This window comes from Centruroides vittatus, unplaced genomic scaffold (assembly GCF_030686945.1).
Source record: "Centruroides vittatus isolate TY-2023 unplaced genomic scaffold, ASM3068694v2 contig_350, whole genome shotgun sequence".
Taxonomy (NCBI): domain Eukaryota; kingdom Metazoa; phylum Arthropoda; class Arachnida; order Scorpiones; family Buthidae; genus Centruroides; species Centruroides vittatus.
Genome location: NW_027122173.1, coordinates 1,521,471 through 1,540,766, shown reverse-complemented (window position 1 = coordinate 1,540,766; position 19,296 = coordinate 1,521,471). Strand labels below are relative to the sequence as shown.

At 28.2% G+C, this 19,296-nt stretch overlaps 1 protein-coding gene across 1 annotated transcript in view; it reads left to right on the top strand.

Annotated features, from left to right (window-relative positions):
* Polr1B (RNA polymerase I subunit Rpl135) overlaps nt 1-19,296 on the top strand; it is a 49,692-nt gene that overhangs the window by 7,023 nt on the left and 23,373 nt on the right. Inside the window, exons 7-13 of the mRNA XM_067269469.1 lie at nt 1,232-1,306; nt 4,716-4,814; nt 7,046-7,218; nt 9,880-10,032; nt 14,322-14,375; nt 16,048-16,165; nt 16,281-16,368. Of these exons, the coding sequence (XP_067125570.1) occupies nt 1,232-1,306; nt 4,716-4,814; nt 7,046-7,218; nt 9,880-10,032; nt 14,322-14,375; nt 16,048-16,165; nt 16,281-16,368 (760 nt within the window). The remainder of the gene's footprint in view (nt 1-1,231; nt 1,307-4,715; nt 4,815-7,045; nt 7,219-9,879; nt 10,033-14,321; nt 14,376-16,047; nt 16,166-16,280; nt 16,369-19,296) is intronic.

The window sequence follows — 19,296 nt, the reverse complement described above, 5'->3', positions numbered from 1 at the left end:
CTGCCTCATTGATTAATAACATCCACATTGGAAGTAAAGATCTTCCTTTAAATATACTCTTTATAGAAACAAATGTGATTTCTTCCTGTCATTACTAAATGATAATTATAAGTTACTGATCTTTACTGAAAGCTGGCTGTCTCATGAATTACCTGATATGTACAGTGTTGTATATCAATATAACTTTGACTTGTTCACTGTAGCTGTGGTTCTTGAGCCGTGGTCTGTGGAACACTGGTGCTCTGTAAAGCCACTTAAAGTGTTCTGCAAAAAATCAAATATTCAATTAAAAATTGTTGCAAAAACAAAGTCAATAGAATGTAAAATAATTTTTGTATGGGAATGTAATCAGCAAACGCCAATGACGTCATATACTGGACCAAATGTGCTCGTGATTTAAAAAAGGTTTGCTACCCCTGCTTTAAAGCTGGTGTATTGTAAGTGTTCCATGGAAAAAAATGTCAAAGTTTAGCATTTCTTGACTTCAAAAAGATTGAGAACCACAGCACTATAGGTTGGTTACTCAAAGAGAAGGTATTTTATTGGTTTGTTTGGAAAGTTCATAGCGATTTTTAAGAGAAATAAAAGAAATTGTTTTAAAACTAAAAATATACTTTTGTTCCATTATGTATGCACCATTGTTTTTAAACATTTTAAAATCATTCTGACAATACAATAAGGCAATTATAAAGACTACCAGACACTCTGATATTTACACATCCTTATAGTGAGTTTGTGAGGCACATAGTGACATCTGAGCTTGTCAAAAACATTGAAAGATTACATTGCAAATTTTAAAAATTATCAAAAATATATAATATTAAAACTATTATTAATAAAACAAGAACTCCAATATTCATCCATTTTAAAGCCTGTATTATCATTAATCCTCTTCAAGAATTTTAATTACTTTGAGATGTTAATATAATTTCTTTTTTAATAGTTCTGGAACTGCTTTTATTATTTTCAGTGACTCTCTGTTAATGTAACAGTTAGATTGAAGGCAATATTTAGCCACTGCTGATGATTGCAAACTATTTTTAACTGCATAAATATGTTCATTAAATCTAACTTTTAACTTTTGTTTGGTTTCTCATACATAATTCTTCATATATGAGTAGTCAAATTTATATATTACATTGTTTTTTCTAAAATATTCATTTCGTTATTTGTATTTATATTTTTACTATTTAATTTTCTTTAATAATAAATATCATAAATAATATTCTAGGAATTTGGAGGTTATTTCATTATTAATGGAATTGAAAAAATAATGCGTCTTTTACTTGTACAGCGTAGAAATTATGTAAGTATTGGTTAATTTGTTTTTCTATAATATTTATAAAATTAAATATTCTAAAAACATATTAACAATAAGCAAACTATATTTATTTCTAAAAGTTTTCAATTTATCCAAGAATTTATTAAAGAGTGAGATATAATTTAACTTTGACTGATTCATATTTTTGAAGTTTAAATATTTTATTGTCAATTTAAAAACACACTAAAATTTATGAGAAATTTATTGAATGATTTTTCAAATATGGAATACTTAACATTTACCAATATTGTGTAAAGTTTTTTGAAAGCATATATACAGGATCTTCCAAAAAGAATTTTGCCATTTTAAATTATAGTAATTATGTTAAATATTATCCAAGAATGTTGTAATGTACATTAAAACATTTGGAAAACTGTCAAAGTTTAACATTTGCCTATTACAATTTCTCAATGTGTGCACCTCATGGTCATACAGCGCACATTCATCTGATACTCAAATTCTCCTAGGCTAACTACAACATATCTGTTGTCACTCCTCTCAAGTAACCAGAATGCTACAGCTTCTGAGATTACTTATTTTACATAATGATAAGTGATTTGTCTTACAAACTGCAGAACATGTACTGTAGATGGGAGATAAAACTTGAACAGTTATTCTATTAATTGGTGTACAGTACATTGCATACTTCTCAGATAATAATTAACATAATTACAGTAATTTAAAATGGTAGTATTCTTTTTGGAAGACCCTATATTTTACACATACTATCTACTATATAAAAAAAAAGGGTGGTCTCTTTCTTTCTGTCACGGTATGCCAAAAACAGCCACTAGAGGCACCCCTAGCTATTATTTAAATTAATAATATAAATTATTTTATATTTTTATAGTATATTATTATTTTTATTTGTAATTTAGTATGCCCTGATGCCTCATCGGGCCTTTCGACTTGTTTTAAATAAGATTTGTACAAAAAAAATATTTGTAAATATCTCAAATAGCCTCTAACTTTTCAGAAAATTTTAAAACATCAAAATATTTGTTATCAAAAATTATAAAGATCAAAGAACTAATCCTGTAGTAATTCAAATTGTTTCTGATTTTGAGTTAATACTGATTGATAACAGACCAATCTTTTAGTTTCTTTACTACAAATGGACAGTTATTTTTTCTGCTGACTTGTTTTAAAGTTGTTTTATGAATCCTACAAGGTTTTAGTCTGATCTAATATCAGCCCCCTACACATTATTATATCCTATAGTCTTGAGTGACACTTTCTGCTAATGCTGATGTAGTCAGTTTAATTTCTCAACACTGTGCTAACAAATTTTTTAATCAGTTTAATAATTAAGTAAATATATAATTTAACTTGATAACAGATAACACACTCTTTAATAGTAAATTATTTGAATCATCAATTTAGTGTATTATTCTAAAAATACATCAGAACTATTCTTTTTAAATTACAGTTGATATAATTAATTTTAACAAAATTTAGCATTCTTATTTTTATATTAGTTTAAACTATTTTCAATATTTTAAAAAATTATTTCATTTAATTTCTTGAAAAATTTCTAAAATTAGTTGTTTGATATAAATGTTTACATTTATTAGTAAGTTTAAGACTTAATTACAATTACAAAGAAATCTAAAAAGATTCTTCTAAGACAATACATACAAATATGTCTTTATTCCAATCCAGTCTCTTCAAACACACATTTGAGGAATTAACAATTTCACGGTGGAGTCAATCTTTCTTTATTGGCTGCTCGTCTGCCTTTAAATGTAAAATAGTTAAAATATTCCTCTGGCAGTGGCACTTCATATAAAATTAAAATGTTAATGCCATGTTGTGAAATTGTTAATTCCTTAAATGTGCATTTGAAAGGACTGGATTAGAATAAAGACACATTTGTATGTATTGTCTTAGAAGAATCTAAACTAGCCATATTGTAGCTGATATTTAGGCGATCGTTTAGTGATGTATTATAAACTCATTGGGCTTAAGATGTTATTATTTGTAGAAGAATCTTTTTAAGGATGTTTTTTGTAATGTTTAATTTGTCCTGGCCATATATTTTTACATAATGTACTGTACAAGGTCTCCCCTACTTATGAGTGTTCACTTAAAAACTTTGACTTACAAACAATTTGACTGTCTATCTAAAATTAAATTTTACATGGATTCTGAAGTTCTCTTGCTGCTTGTAAGGTGGCATTGAAATCAGCTTTTTGCCAGTAATAAATAATGTGTGTACTTATTTCTATTGTGTATTGTCATTTTTCATTTTCATGCTAATTTCAAGGTTTTGTTGCTGCTCATGAGGTGGTGTTGAAGTTGGTAATGTCATAGTAACAGTATTTTTCACTGTTGTTTGCAAATTTTATAAAATTTTATGATTAGTGCTTCAAAATGTAATAATAAATCTAGCAGTAGAGATAAATGCAAGAAGTGTTGCTCTATTATGACAGAAACTAAACTGGACATTATAAACTAAATGCATTAGGTGAAAAAACACTGTTTGAAACACTGGCTGTAAGCAGTAGCAAGCAGATAAATGAGTGTAACACATTCTGTTAAGTACATTGAAGGATCAAACACTAACAATAAGTGGTTATTCTTATGACAAAACATCAGGAACCTAACCTGTTTATAAGTAAGGGAGCACCTGTTCATACAATAGCTACACAGCTTTTTCCAAATTCACTGATACTCCCAAACCATAAAGTAAAAAGAGATATATGGTCTAAAGACAAAGGGGGACTGTATATATACTGTACATGTGAACAATAAGAGGGTTATATAGCTTCACTTGGTAATGACAAAATTTGAACCCGAACATATGTTTTTACTAATAATGTGTAATAAACATGTATTTTATTAATGAAATTTATATATATATTTCATTAAGTTTGGATTCACTTTAAACTTTTCTTTTATTTAATTCTTTTTGCCTCTATGTCCTTACTTTTATTGATTTCTGTTTGTATCCTTGTATACTTTGGACTTTGTTTATTAATAGGAATTATTACACTAGTGTAGTTTCCATTTAGCAAATAGAGGATATCTTAGTCAAAAAATCAAAACTTATCTGTTTTTTCTTTATTTTCACCTGTACATTCTGTTTTTGTGTTTGGGACCTCTTCAGCAGGTTTACAATAATATTAGGTTCTTTATTGACTATTGTAATAATAATATTGTAAACCTGCTGAAGAGGGGCCTTCAGTTCTGAAAGACAAAAACAATGTGCAGGTGAAAATAAAGATATTTTGTTTTGAGTTTTTGACTAAGATCTCCCATATTTGCTAAACAGAAACTATACCAGTGTAATAATTTCTATTAATAAACAAAGTCCAAAGTAGACAAGGATACAAACAGAAATCAGTTTTCCTTTATTTCATATTATAATTATTAATTGAATTTTTTTGTTTAGCCACTTTCATTGGCTAGATCATCATGGAAAAGTAGAGGAAAGATGTTCTCAGAATATGGTGTTTCTATTCGCTGTGTTAGAGAAGATCAAACAGCTACTGTAAGTCTACATTTGTAAAAATTTTACATGTATTATTATAATTAAAATTAATAAAATAATTATCATTATTAGAATCTTAGAATACTTATTTTATGTTTTTTTATAGTTAATTTTATTTTTGTTATGAATTAAAATTTAAATCATTAGTAAATAAATTGAAGAACACTATCTACAATACCAAATACAGATACAAATACAAGTGACATGTACTCATGATACACAAAAATAGGGGTAGAATCATCATAAAATAAGATCTTGCATTACAGGAGACTCCTATAATGCAAGATAGGAGATTAATGCACCTATTAGAGGCTTAATATAAAGTACATAATAAAAAACAAGAATCAGAGTTGGAGTCAGTCCATTTTTACCAACTCTGACTTCTTTAGTAACAAATTTGCTTCTGACTTCATGACTTTACATTCTTGGTATTTACAGGAAAAAATATTATTTTATTGTTTTTAATAACACATTGTTAATGTATGAATGTGTTTTACAAATGTGTATTAATAAAACAATCTTTTATTTTGAGTTTATATTCCATTTAAATAACCAGTTCTTAAAAATGTCAGTTGTCATACAGGCATTTGTATTTGAACAGTAATTCATCAGTAAATATTTCACACACTTAAAATATTTAGGATTTTTCTAGTCACTAGAAGTCTTTGCCTATGGACTTGCATATTAACACAGCAAAGACCATAATACATTCTTTCAGTGATTTAAATCCTTTATCTGTTTTATGTTTGAGCATATAAGTATGATCAAGCATTGCATGAAAATAATGGGATATTATGTCTGCATTGTATTTGGTGAACATTCAATAACAATTTTTAGCTATTTGGTCTTTATCCACAATTAAGCTAACAAATTCACAGAATCAGAACTTTTCTCATCCTGAGTGGATTTACACAATGTTTTTTCATTTTCTCTAGTTGTTTAACAATTTATTGATTGCAATAAAATTTTTCTTTCTCATATGTTTAGTTAATTCCTCTGCTTTAGGATGCATTAGTTTAGTGACTCATTAACAAATGCATTTTTTTCAAAAACATCACTAAACTAAAGCTTTAATGCTAACTCAACTTCATTATCTTTCATGGCTCAGTTTCTCTTGTAAATCATGTTCTTATTTTTCTTGCTGAAATTTTAATATTTGCTGTTAAATACAGAATTATATACAGTGTTGAGTAAAAGATTAAAACATTTAATATATTAAGATTTGCATAAACATCTTAATTTAAATTAAAATTATCCATTAATATGATTTTGGTTGTTCTGCTAATGTTTTTTTGTAACAACGTGGCTTATAACCATTATTATGTTCAGTCAAATAATATGCTATATTATCAGGCAATAATAAGGCTAATTTAATAATTAGATGTAAAGTAATTTGACTAGAGGTAGGCAATCAGGCCACCATCTCACAATAGTATGGCAGATTGTTTGGCTTTACTTAAAAAATTGGATTTTGGATTACTTATGTATATTATTACGTTTGGTCAGTTGGCTGTTGTTAACAATTTACGTAAATTTAAACTTATTATTAGTGACATAATAATGATTACAAGCAAACTTCTGATTACAATAAGTGAAATATTTGTTTTGAGACATGACGATTCTGATATTATACTACTGATAACAATATCCATGAGCACTTTCTGTATTTTTATAAAATAATTTTTACATGAATTTTTCACATTAAATTTTATATGATTAAGATAAAAAATAAACAAAAACAAATTTTTCCATAAATGTTTTTGAATAAATTTTGGAAAACTGTAATATTCAGTTTGAATTTAAATATTGTAATAAAAGACTTACAAATGTAATATCTTATTACAGTAACATCTCACTACTGGCAATAATCATTTCTATGTAACAGTCTTTGATTAAAAGGAAATATAGAAAGAATATAAGTAAATACTATAGTGATTTAGAAAGAGATTGTGCAGTTATTTGATGATATATAAAAAATAGATTTACATACAGATTTAAATTTACAGTTTTGACAAAATATTATTTTATAAATCTTTATAGAAGAATTATCCTTTGATTATATAGTATTAGATCAGTAGGAATGCAGCTGGAACCAGGAATAAAATGAATTAAATTATAGAAAAATTTAGCTTTAACTTTAGTTAAAAAAACAAATTTTGTTTTGTTATTTGCAATTAATTTTATAAATATATTAAAATAATTGGACTGAATTTGAAATTTATTTACTTTAGGAAATGGTTTTGCATTATTTAACAAATGGAACAGCACAACTGAAATTTTCCTATGGAAGAGAATTATTCTTTGTACCTATTGTATTAATGCTAAAAGCTTTATGTGATGTTTCTGATTACTATATATACACTGAAATGACAAAAAGTAAAGAAGATGATACATTTTTTAAAGGGTATTAATATTTATATAGTTTAATTAAATATTTATAAAAAATTAACTTATAATTTTTTAACAGTTTTAATCGACAAACTTTAAACTAATGTAATTATATTTATATTTATATGAAATTTTTGCATAAATATAAATTTTGTGTTGATATTTAGATAAACAATATAGAATAAATACAATACAGTAGAGAGTCGTTAATTGGAACGCCGGTAATCAGAACGATTTTCAGTCGGACTGTGTCGTGCTGAATCGAACGTTTTTGATACTAGATTTACTTCTAAAATATAATTTTCATGTTTTTATATTCTTCAATATATTTATTTTGTTTGTACAAAATAAAGAAATAATTTTTAACGATACAATAGCCTCGATTATTATTATAAAAATTTTCGTTAGGCTTAAAATCGACGAAAATTCAATGCGAAGCGACGCGCAACGGAGAAAAATTCAACACGAAGCGACGCGCAATGGAGAAAAATTTGAACATCAGACAGGTTAATGTATTTTTTCGTACATAATGGGTAATCGGAGCAAATGACTAATCGGAACAACCCCAGTCCCCAATTGATTCCGATTTTCGACTCTCTACTGTATTTGCTAAACATGTTGTGGAAAATAACCATTTTTCACAATGGACAAAGATTAAATTACTATTTTGTACATGGTGGTCCCTAAGTTATTCACCATAGAGTTACTCTCATAGGTCTTCTAGGTGTTCAAATTGACCCCACTCAGCTGTTATACAGGCCTGATTTTTTGGGGCTGCTAAGAATCTTTGCCAAAACCATTGTAGATACCTCCTTGCCAGTTGCATTTTTTGATTGCCTGTGTGAGAACTAAGGGGGTTAAGTGGTGAGCTTGACCCCACTTATCGACTTCCTTGTCAGGATGGTTGTAGGAGGGCGATTAGAGTAGTGGGGAGGGTTGGTGAGGTCGGGATAAGGTGTCTGCCGTACTTAAATTAAGGATGACAACAGTAAATTATAAAACAACACATTTAATAAACACATAGATACAATTCTAATTACAATTATTCTAGAGTACAAATATAAGATACCAAGTTAACAGTAAATACTTGTATCGGCTGACAACTGTTAATTAGCACGTGACCGTTTGGTTGATGTCTGACCAAGTTAGGTTTCCCTATCCAGAGTTACTACTAGCTAACTTAAAACTAGGCAAGAGAACGAGAGAGAGTTTACAAACAAACCAAGTTAATATCTCATGATGATTACTCACTGTGCATGGAACGCTGAAGACATTCGCTGATCTAGCAGAGTATCGGAGGTCAGTCGGAGAGCTGGCGGATAGGGCTGCTTTGGTCCAGAGGTAGTCGCCGTAATGTATGGTGGGCCAGGGTATCTGGTTGATGTCCGCCTGTAGTCCGCGTTCAACCCCTCTTTATACCCATTTCAGGGGAGCTGACTAATGCATCGGATGATGTAATGTGTTCTAAGTTTGATTTTGGTCTGGGTGTTGTTTATGTTAATTGTCAAAAATCAAACATTTCGACAAATTTATTACTTTTGTGTATCCGGATTGTTACTCATTCTACCTCATAAAATTAATAACAGCTGTCAAACATTCAGAATAAATGGTTGGTGGTAACTTAAGGTCAAGATTTGTCTTGCAACCTTAGTAATAATTGTTTAAAGTAAACCAACTTTCAATTGTCTTGTCAGTTAAGAAATCGAATGATATAAGACATGTGGGTTTTTTCCCACGTCATCATTTTTTTCCGGTTTGACCTTCTGACATTAAATAAAACAATTTAATTATTTAATTAACCTATTATCTGCTTCTCACACCTGCTTTGTGTATGGTCAGCAACAGTTCCAGTCTCCTTAAAATGGTTGATCAAGCATCCAACAGTACTGTGATTTACAGGCAGTTGATGCAGATGCCACTGGTTGAACTCAGTAGGCATGGAGTGGTGTGTAGCACCAGATGCTCCAAACATGAACACCAACTGTACTTGTTCTTTCAACATTAATTTATCATCATTCAATCTGAAACAAACAAACAAAAAAAACTTAAATATAGTTAAAAGTTAAACCCCTATGGTGTATGACTTGTGGACCGTCCTGTACTTGGATTTTATATTCATTTTTCTCAAGAGATTGTTTAAATTTATATTAAATTGAATCTCATAATTAGTCTTCCTGCAGTTACTAAATTATTGGGTTGCATTTGTTTGACTTAGGAACTTTATCTAATTTAATAAATTTCTGTTTGTTATTTTTATTTCAGAGTTATGTGTTATTCTTAATACAAACAATACATGGAGATATTCAATGAGCAAAATAAGCCTCCCACCCAAATTAACAATAAAAAAAACACCCAATTAAAATCTATAAAAAGAAATAACATAAAAATAAAAATTAAATATAAAAGTTTACATTTAAAAATGAAAGATGACATAGAAGAACTTCTTATAAAATTGTTTAAATTTAAAATACAGTATTCTAAATATAAAAATATTTTTAACATTTTTAAAACCTTTAGAAGAAATAAGAGAAATTATTAAAAACTTTTTTAAAATGGCAGATATGAAACCATAGTAAATCAAAGACTTACTGTATTTTAATATGAGTGTTATTAAAAAGTAGTAATTAAATAATTTCTGTATTTTTAAATGTTGTTTTTTTTTTTTTTTGTTTTTTAGTTGTGTAGCAAATATGTTAAGACAAGTGATTTGTATAGATGAAGGATTATTTATGCATATTCAAATAAAAAGATATTTAGGAAAAATGTTTCGTGTTAAGCTTGGACTACCAGATTGGTATTCAGATGAAGAAGTTGCATCTTTTTTGCTGAAGTAAGTATTAAAACTTTTAAATTTATATATCATATGTATTAATTACATTTATGTGAATTACATTTGAAATATAATTAAATTATATTATATTTAACTGATAAATTTGAAATGTAATAAAATCAGTTAAATTTATATAGTGGAAACAGACACTATTGGGATCAAAGATTTTGTTCATTTAAGACAAATGCACTAAATATTTACTAAAAAAACTGTTGTATGTTTATAACATTTAGCAGTGTTTTCAAATAATCAATATACAATTTTTGTTTTAGTTAAGTATTTGATAAGTACAGAAATCAGAAGTAGTTAAAATTAGAGCTATTTTTTATGCAGTGATTAACATAATTTGGCATTAGAAACATTAAGTGCCATCTTATACGAAATTAAATAATTAAAAGTTAATGACTTATTAATTTAAAGCAGTGATTCTCAATCTGTGTTCTTCAATATTGCTGAGTGTTCTATGAAAGAAAAAGGAATTCAAAATTTTATTGCAAATTTATTTCAATATAGTACAATCATGTTACTTTATCTGTAGACAGTTCCATGTTTATTATTTTATTCAATACAATAAAGTTTATTAATTTATTCAATACAATAAAGTTTATTAATTTATTCATTCATTGTTTTGTGAGAATAGTAAACATGAAATTACTTATTGATTTTTTTACTTTCCTACCTGTTACATATAACAAAAAAAGTATGGTAATCTGTCAAAAAAAGAACCCCCAAGATTTTTACATTTTTGGACTCAGGACCTTGAAACATCAAGAAATGAAAAAAATTTGGGGTTTTTTCTTCTGTATGTATGACTGTTAGTGTGTGGGGAGGCACAATTTTGTTTACCCGCTTTAAAGCATAATAACTCCTGTGCTTTTCGTTGAAAATTTCTGAAATTTTGCAGGAAGGTTTGTGTATTAGGGAAATTGATGCTTTTAAATTTTGGTGGTTAAAAGTCAAGGGATGGTGAGATAGAGGGGGGTTGTGTGTTGTATATCAAGTGGGGTCGGACTTAATGGAGGTTTTACTCATTATTAGCATTTACAATTTTTTTATGGAACTCATCTACCCTCAAAGTTAAGCTTATTGTCATTTCATAATAATTAATATTATAATATAAAAAGTTAAATAAAATCTCATAACAGATGGCACCACACACAATTTTAAATTTTGCCTGGGAAAGTTATGCAATTCATTGCTGGATATTTGAATATATTGATGCTAATGGTCCACATAATAAAAAGTATATAAATAGTGTTCTGTGACCTCAGAAAGATTGAGGACTACTGATTTAGAGAAATCGAAAAGAAAAGTTACAGCTTTTGTAAACCAGACATGAACATTACCAATTACACTATTCATGTTTTTTCAGCAAGGATGTCTGTCAAAATTTTCCAGTACATTTGCGAGGCTCTGGACAGGTCCGAACCTCACTGAAATTCATGTTAAAATTATTTATTTTGAAGGACAAAATTATCTTTTTTAGAGAAAAAAATAGAATTTAGAATTAGACATTTTAAACAATAGAACAATGGAAAAATGAAGATCGACTATCTCCAAATGGGAATTGAATTAAACTTCGATTTTGACCTCTTCTGTGCCCCCAAAAGGTTTCAAACTGTTTCCAGGTGATGAGGAGAGACCAGTCGGAAAGTGGAATTGGAGGAAAACGGATAAAACCTGAGAATTCAAGGACGTGACGGTTTTCTTCTTCCACAAGTTCCAAGTGACAGATCTATTGTTGTTGTGTGTGTGTGTCTCATGCCCATCTTCGTCTCCATCTCCCAACCTCGGATTGACATCTTTCCATCGATCATCCTTTGCGACCACTCAACCCTCTTGACATTTTGGCACCTTTTCGTAACCTTACACATGAATCATTTGATTTAATCCACTCTGTTATTCTTTATATCTTTGAAATTTTTAGAAATCCTTAATTTCTCCTTTCTTTAAGGCAAGGGAGAAATGCCGAGAGACCAATCCACCAATGTCAAACATTGGTGGATTGGTGTAAGCATTAAATTAAAATTATCAGGATATCTAAAAATTGGAACTGGGAAACCTCCATTTGACAAGTTTAAAGACGACAGAAATTCTATTTAATGGTGGCATTGAAGATAAGCATGATATTCATGGAAATCATGCAATCCATTATATCCACAGAGAATACAAAAAATAGGAAATTTGTCTTTTGGTCTCAGAAGACAATATCCATATAATCAGTAGTCCTAATACTATGCTGAAACTGAATGTTTTTTTTTTCCCTTTACATATAGATATCTGCTAAATCCAGCTTTTGCTGTATTAATTTATGTATAATTTAATTAATTAATTATTTAAATAAATTTTATATGAATTTATAAATTAATCATAAATTCATTTATATATGATTACTGTTAATATGCTATAAATATATTTTACAAGGTTAAAAATCCATAATAGCTTTTGTGAATACAGGTAATCCCCATATAACACGGCACTTCTATAGCACGGATTCACTCTAACATGGTTCGAGAATTGGGTAAAACCCTCGTACAACCTGAAATGTAATAAAAACTATTAAAAGCAAACTTTATCTAATTTGAAATTAGGGAAATCCCCATACAACAGTCCAATAAATGTGATAAAACTTTTAAGTGCAAAAGATACCTCATTTAACATTTTTCATTTGAGCGCATATGTACTATCAGATTTTCCTGCATAATTTTCGTGAACTATTAGTACTTGAGTACAGTATGTAAATTTTCTTTTCCCGCCTTCTGTCGATACACATTGTCCTTCTCGAAACTTGTTTAGGTGTTGGCAGATCTTGACGCTTCTGCCTTTGGTGTTGTTTAATTTATATTAATATGTATCACTTCTTAAGAAAATTTTAATAAAGATATTTATCTTAATTATGAAAATATAATAGCATGTTTTTTCATTTTTGGAACCTAATTCCCCTTTTTGTACTAGTTCTTTGTTTCATATAACAGATTTGCATAACACGGCAATTTTTTGGAACATACTCTCGTGTTATACAGGGGTTACCTGTATATCAGTTTGTTTTTAAAAAACTAATACCTTTTTTCATTATAAGTCCACTTTGGCAGCTTTTTAACAAAACAGAATTGCAGCATTTAAATTTAGCATACTAATTCATATTTTATAAATTTAAGTAGCAAGAGTGTACTGTATTTTGTTTAAAATTGAATATTATCAAATTATATTGATATGAAAATTGGCATTTTTTAGTGTTTCTTTTAATAAGTTGAAATGAAAAGATTAAATGATTTTTTTTATTTCAAATACATTATTTGAATAATGTTTTCCTCCATTATTATTCTGTATTTTATATCTGCATATGTGTAAAGAATTATTGATTATTTTAGATCAATCAAGAAACATTAATTTGTAAGAAGTTTGCAAATATTTTTAAATATATGATTTAACTGAAATTTTTTAAACTCATGGTGTTTCTATAATAGCTTGAAAATGATAGAAAAATATGCTATATAATGGTTATTTTAGAAATTTTTAACTTTTATTCAATAAATATTAGTAAGATTTTTACAATTGGTGATAATCAAATTAATGTTTTAAATATTTTATACATATTAGTAATTAACAGTTCCACAGATTAAATAATTTTTAAAATGATTTAATTCTTAATTAAAGCATTACTTTTTGGAAGTCATTTGATTTAGGAAGTTGCAGTATTTTATGGAATATAAGATGCAACTTTTGTTCAAAAAAAAAAAGAATGTTCAAAAATATTTTTTATTTTATAAGTGAAGTTGTGATCTGCCACAGGCAAATGAATTTCCCATATGACCTACATAAGGATAGATAACCTCTATAAAGTCATCTAAAAAAAAAATATTGTTTAATCAAGCATATTATTATTATTATTAATTTTTTACTATAGCTAAGCATCTTGCACACACATTTACCTAGAATATTTTAGTATTTAACACTATATTAATTCTCTATAAAATGTGTTTTTGGTATGTATTTTGGAGTGTCTAGAACAAATTAATTGGATTTACATTGATTCATATGGAAATAATTGCCTCGGTTTTTGCCGGTTTTGGATTTGCCAATTGTTTTTGGACGGATTATCGACGAAAACCGAGGTATCACTGTATTCTGTGTTGAAATGAGGATGTATCTTATATGCTGTAAAAAGTACTTTGCTAATCACTAAGTAGTTAATTCATACTTTTTAATAAATTTTAATGTGAAAAATAAAACATATTTTTAATTTTGATTTTATTTCATATTTATTGATTATTTTTAATTAATTACAGATCTTGTATTGCAACACACCTTGAACACAATGTAGACAAATTTAATTTGTTAATGTAAGTATAATTTTGACCATAGTTATAAATTGAGAATTGAATTTTAATAATATAGGCTTATAAAAGAATTTTATTTATTTAGTAAGCAATAAGGATTAAATTACTAACTAGTTCATTATATTGGTATGTTGTCAATAATTGCTATGAGTATTTCTATATAGTAAATACAACTAACTAGATAGTCATTACAAATGCCAAAGGAACTGCTAAATTTTTATTGGGCTATAAGTAATTATTTAGCCTTATAGTCCGATAAAAATTGGCAGTTTCTTTATCATATAAAGTATTTCTTTGTTTTGATTTATAACAGTTACACAGTACAGGTAGGCCTCCTACAACGCGGTAGATACGTTCCTTGAAAATACCGCGTTGTGGGAAATCGCGTTATAGGAGACACCAACTTAATACAAAAACTGGGATTCAGTTCTAAAAAGAGAAAAACTGCCTTTTATGGTGTAACATTTTCATCATTTTTTAAATTTATGTACATAAAAAGCTTAAATAAAATTCAACATCATATAAAAACTAAAAAGATTATGATTTCAAGTCAAAATCAAAAAGAAACATAATGTTATGCTCAAATTCAGTCCTCATCGTCACTTATTATAGTTGTTTGAGAATGTTTGACTGGCCTTATTTCAAGATCTGAGCTTGTTTCATCAAGTTCCACTGCACTTATGTGCTCCGTTGCGATTTTTCTATTATGTGAAAGATAATTCATTTCTAAATACCCTAAACTGTGTTGTAAAAGTACCGCGTTGTAAGAAAATTTCCGCATTTTTCCAACCGTGTTGGAGCGAAAACACGTTGTAAAGGTACCGCGTTGTAGGAGACCTACCTGTATAATTATTTTTAAACTTTTTTCATATCTATCTATCTTTTGTATTAATTTTTGATTCAGTTTATCTTTCTTTTTAGCTTTCCTGCTACTATAATTTTTTAAATTTCTTCTATGTTTATATATTTTTCTGATATAAAGTTTATTTTAACAGAACTAAGATTTCTAATTAAAAATACATGGAAGAAACTAAATTGTCTTCATGTCTCTGTTATGTCCAATCACCAGAAACAAAGTCTTTCTTTACAGAGATGACATTTAATTAGAATCTATGCCTCTGTAAAAATATGCAAAACAATTTTAAAAATGTTCACTAGTGATAAACCAAAAATTAAAAATATGTAGTTTCTTCCACTTGTTTTCAATATAAAATATTGTCAGCCATTTTAATTGAAACTATACTGTATTTCTAACTAATAATTTCTGTTTTCAATTAAAACCTATTTTTATCTTAAGTAATCTTGATAGTATTCACTCAAAAATAGAATATATTTTAGAAGTATTAAATAAAGTCTTTTGGAACATTATATTATTCTTTGTACAAAAGATACATGATTATGCCCAATGAGTAAAATAAACCACCCTCCATATTAAATGAAACAATTTCTAATTAAAATCTATAAAAATAAAAATGAAAAAAGTTTAAGTATAAATTAAAATAGAAATTATATCTAATTTTTATTTATATATTCTAGAATTTCTTTGTGATGATAATTTTAATGCTGATAAAGTGATTCATTTTATTTTATTTTTTATTGTTTAGTATTATAAACAAAAACTTTCATATTCTTTGATTTTCAGTCACTTATTTTAATAATTTTATTTATTTTAAAGCTTTATGACAAGAAAGTTATTTGCTACAGCTAAAGGTGAATGTGCTGTTGAATCTGCTGATAGTGCAATGAATCAAGAAGCACTTCTTCCAGGTCACATATACTTGGCTGTATTAAAAGTGAGATTAAAAACTATTATAAATTCTTGTATAAAACTATTTTTGGAATTACATTAATTTTTGTTAAAATGATTATTTCAATGAATCGTCCAGTAAACAATTTTTTAATTTACAGGAAAAGATAGCACTGTGGTTGCAAATAATTAAAAAAAATATAGAGAAAAAAGCAAAAGCTAAGGGTGCTGCATTTGACATTAACATAAGTAAGTGTAATATTGATTTTGTAAAATAAATTAATTTATACAAAAGTCATAAGTTTAATAGAATTTAATTTTTTTTAACCTGCTGTATGAGAAGTTTTTATGATTTTATATTTCATAAATTATTGAAAAATTTAATATTGAATTTAGTTGTATATCTTAATTTTGCATAAAAATGTATTTAAATTTAATTTACTAATTTAACCTTAGCATTCACATATATATATCTCAAAATCAACAAATGAATACAGTTACACGTTAATTTGTAGCATTCGAATATTCTCAAGAATATCAAACATTAAAATTTAGATAGTTACAATTTTGTTTTAAACATATGAGGGTCATTTTTAAAGTAAAAATCATTTAATCATAAAGTGGTAACAATTTATTGTAACTCAAAATTCATGTTTTTACAATGAAAGTATGTATTAAACTATTTTTCAACATAATCCCCATTGACATTCAAGCATTTTTGATATCGGAGATGAGCTTGATGTTTCCTTTATTGAACAACTCTACCACCTGTACCTTGAACCAGTTGGTGACAATCTCTTGGATGTTGTCATTGTCTGTATACATTTTCTGCTCAAAAATTCCTTTAATTTCAGGAAAACATGAAAATCAGAAAGTGCCAAATCTGGACTTTATGGTGGATAGTCCAAAACTTTTCACCAAAACACTTGCAACTGTTTTATTATGTTTTGAGCAATGTGAGGATGCATATTATCATGGTCACAATATTTCAAACACTAGAGGAGACATATAAGTCACTGTTGGACATCCAACATCTTGGACCAAGTATAACAAACTGACCTAAATGAAGGTCCCAAATCATCTTGGCAAATGTTTAATGATGGCTCAAGATGCAATATGGGGGAAAGCATCATTAGTTCTTTACAATTGCACTAACATTATCTGTCTTCATAGTGCCAGCTTCCACCTTGCAGATTTCTGCATGATTACACAAGCAGAGATCTATGCTATCTACAAAGCTGTGCAAATATTAACATCAGGAAAATCAGTAACCAGCATATTAGGATATGAGAAGAAATTTCTAAAAATTGGAATGACTATATTGCACTGTTGTGGGTATGAGGACACACTGGACTGGTCTCTTCTGCTGCAATCAATTATAATAGTCATCCAATGGTGGCTTTAACAACAATATTAATCGTGCACTGCAATTCAACTATGGCAAAAGGAATGGGAGATGGAGGAGACTGAAAACATATCAATTCCTGCAGATATCCAACAGATAATCCGAATGAAGTATATCAGCATCAACTATTACCCCATTCAAATTTTTAGGGGACACAGGAACTTAAATCATTATCTGCACTGTTTTGGCATTATGATAGCCCATTTTGTGACTGTGATGACATTTTAATACAGGACCCTGAAGACCTGATCTTTGACTGTTGCCATTTCACCAACCTGCACCTACAGCTGGAGCAGACTGTTCTTCTTCAGGGCTATGATTGGTCCTGTACACTGGACATTCTTGTCAACAATTTGGACATTTTAAATAAATTTCTGGACTTTATTACTTTAACACAAGCCTTAGAATCTCAATTGCAAAGGGCTTCACACACTTAATGTTCTGGGGTATTCTTTGCAAGACTATATACCATTGTCATGGAGCTTGTGTTTTCTGGCTTGACCCTTTTCATTATTATTGTTTTATGTGTAATTATTGCATATTTCAATTTCTTTGTCATGGTTATTATACATCTGTTGTCTGTCACTGTATATTTAAACATTATGAGTGGCTCTTTATAACTCTGTACCATGGTCAAGTGCATTTTATAATTATTGTTGGGCTCACATGTGTTAATCATTTTGTAATATTCTTCACTGTCAGTCATACTAGTGGTCTATGTATTCAATGTTATTTGTTTTGATATCTTTGATTAGTTACCTTTGCATTGCTTTTCTTATTATTAGGAGCATAATGTGAAAATTGTTGGGAATTCTAATGTACTATTGTGCAAGCTACTATTTGTAATTTTGTGTTATACAACTGCTTTGTATTTTTGTGTATTGTTGGTTTAACCACTTCTAATGTCTGTTACTATGTTTTTGTCTGTAGTATACAGTATTTTTGTGTTGTCAATAAATGTGATGCAGGTGCTTATGCTGTCACCACTTTCATCATCTCTCTTTTCTTCTTTTTATTTTCTTCCCTTACACTTAAACTTTTCTCTTACTGCTCTTTTCATCTCAGGCAATACCATTGAGTAGCCTTGAATTTTCTTCCTTTTTCTGTTATGCCTGTCTGCATATTATCATGGAGCAGACACACTTCCTTAGTTAAGCAGGCCATGCAGATAGTTCTGTGTAGTTCATTGTAACTTTTTAAGGTTTCAAAGTACTTTCCCATATAATGGTTTCTTTTCAAGGCAGATAATCAGAAGAATGCCTCTCTGGTTCCAAAAAACCATGGCCATGACTTTTGCAGTTGAAGATGCCTGTTTGAATGTTTTGGGTTTGGTTGAAAAATGTGAGTGGTTTCAATAGATTGCCATTAGTCTCAGGTAGGGATGTTCCAATATAGCTTATATTGACACTATCGATACTTTCTTTCAATACCGAGTACTTCTTATACTCAATACTTTTGGTTCAGTATTGATATTTTCCTCTGGTATTGTTACATTTTCACAGACAGGTAAGATCTGACTGAAATTGAAGTTTGCAGCTAAATTTGAAATCAAATCATACCCTATTTTTTGTTAAGTTAATATTAATGACCAAAAATCAATAAATTTATTACATCAAATTTTATTTTACAATCTATATACAGTATATTTAGAGTTAAGATTATTATTTATAATTAATTTGCCAATTACTTGAAAAACTTGAAAATATATTAAAATCTCAAATCATCTGATACAGTATTGGTAAACTACTGTTCAAGGTATGTTGTTAATATTT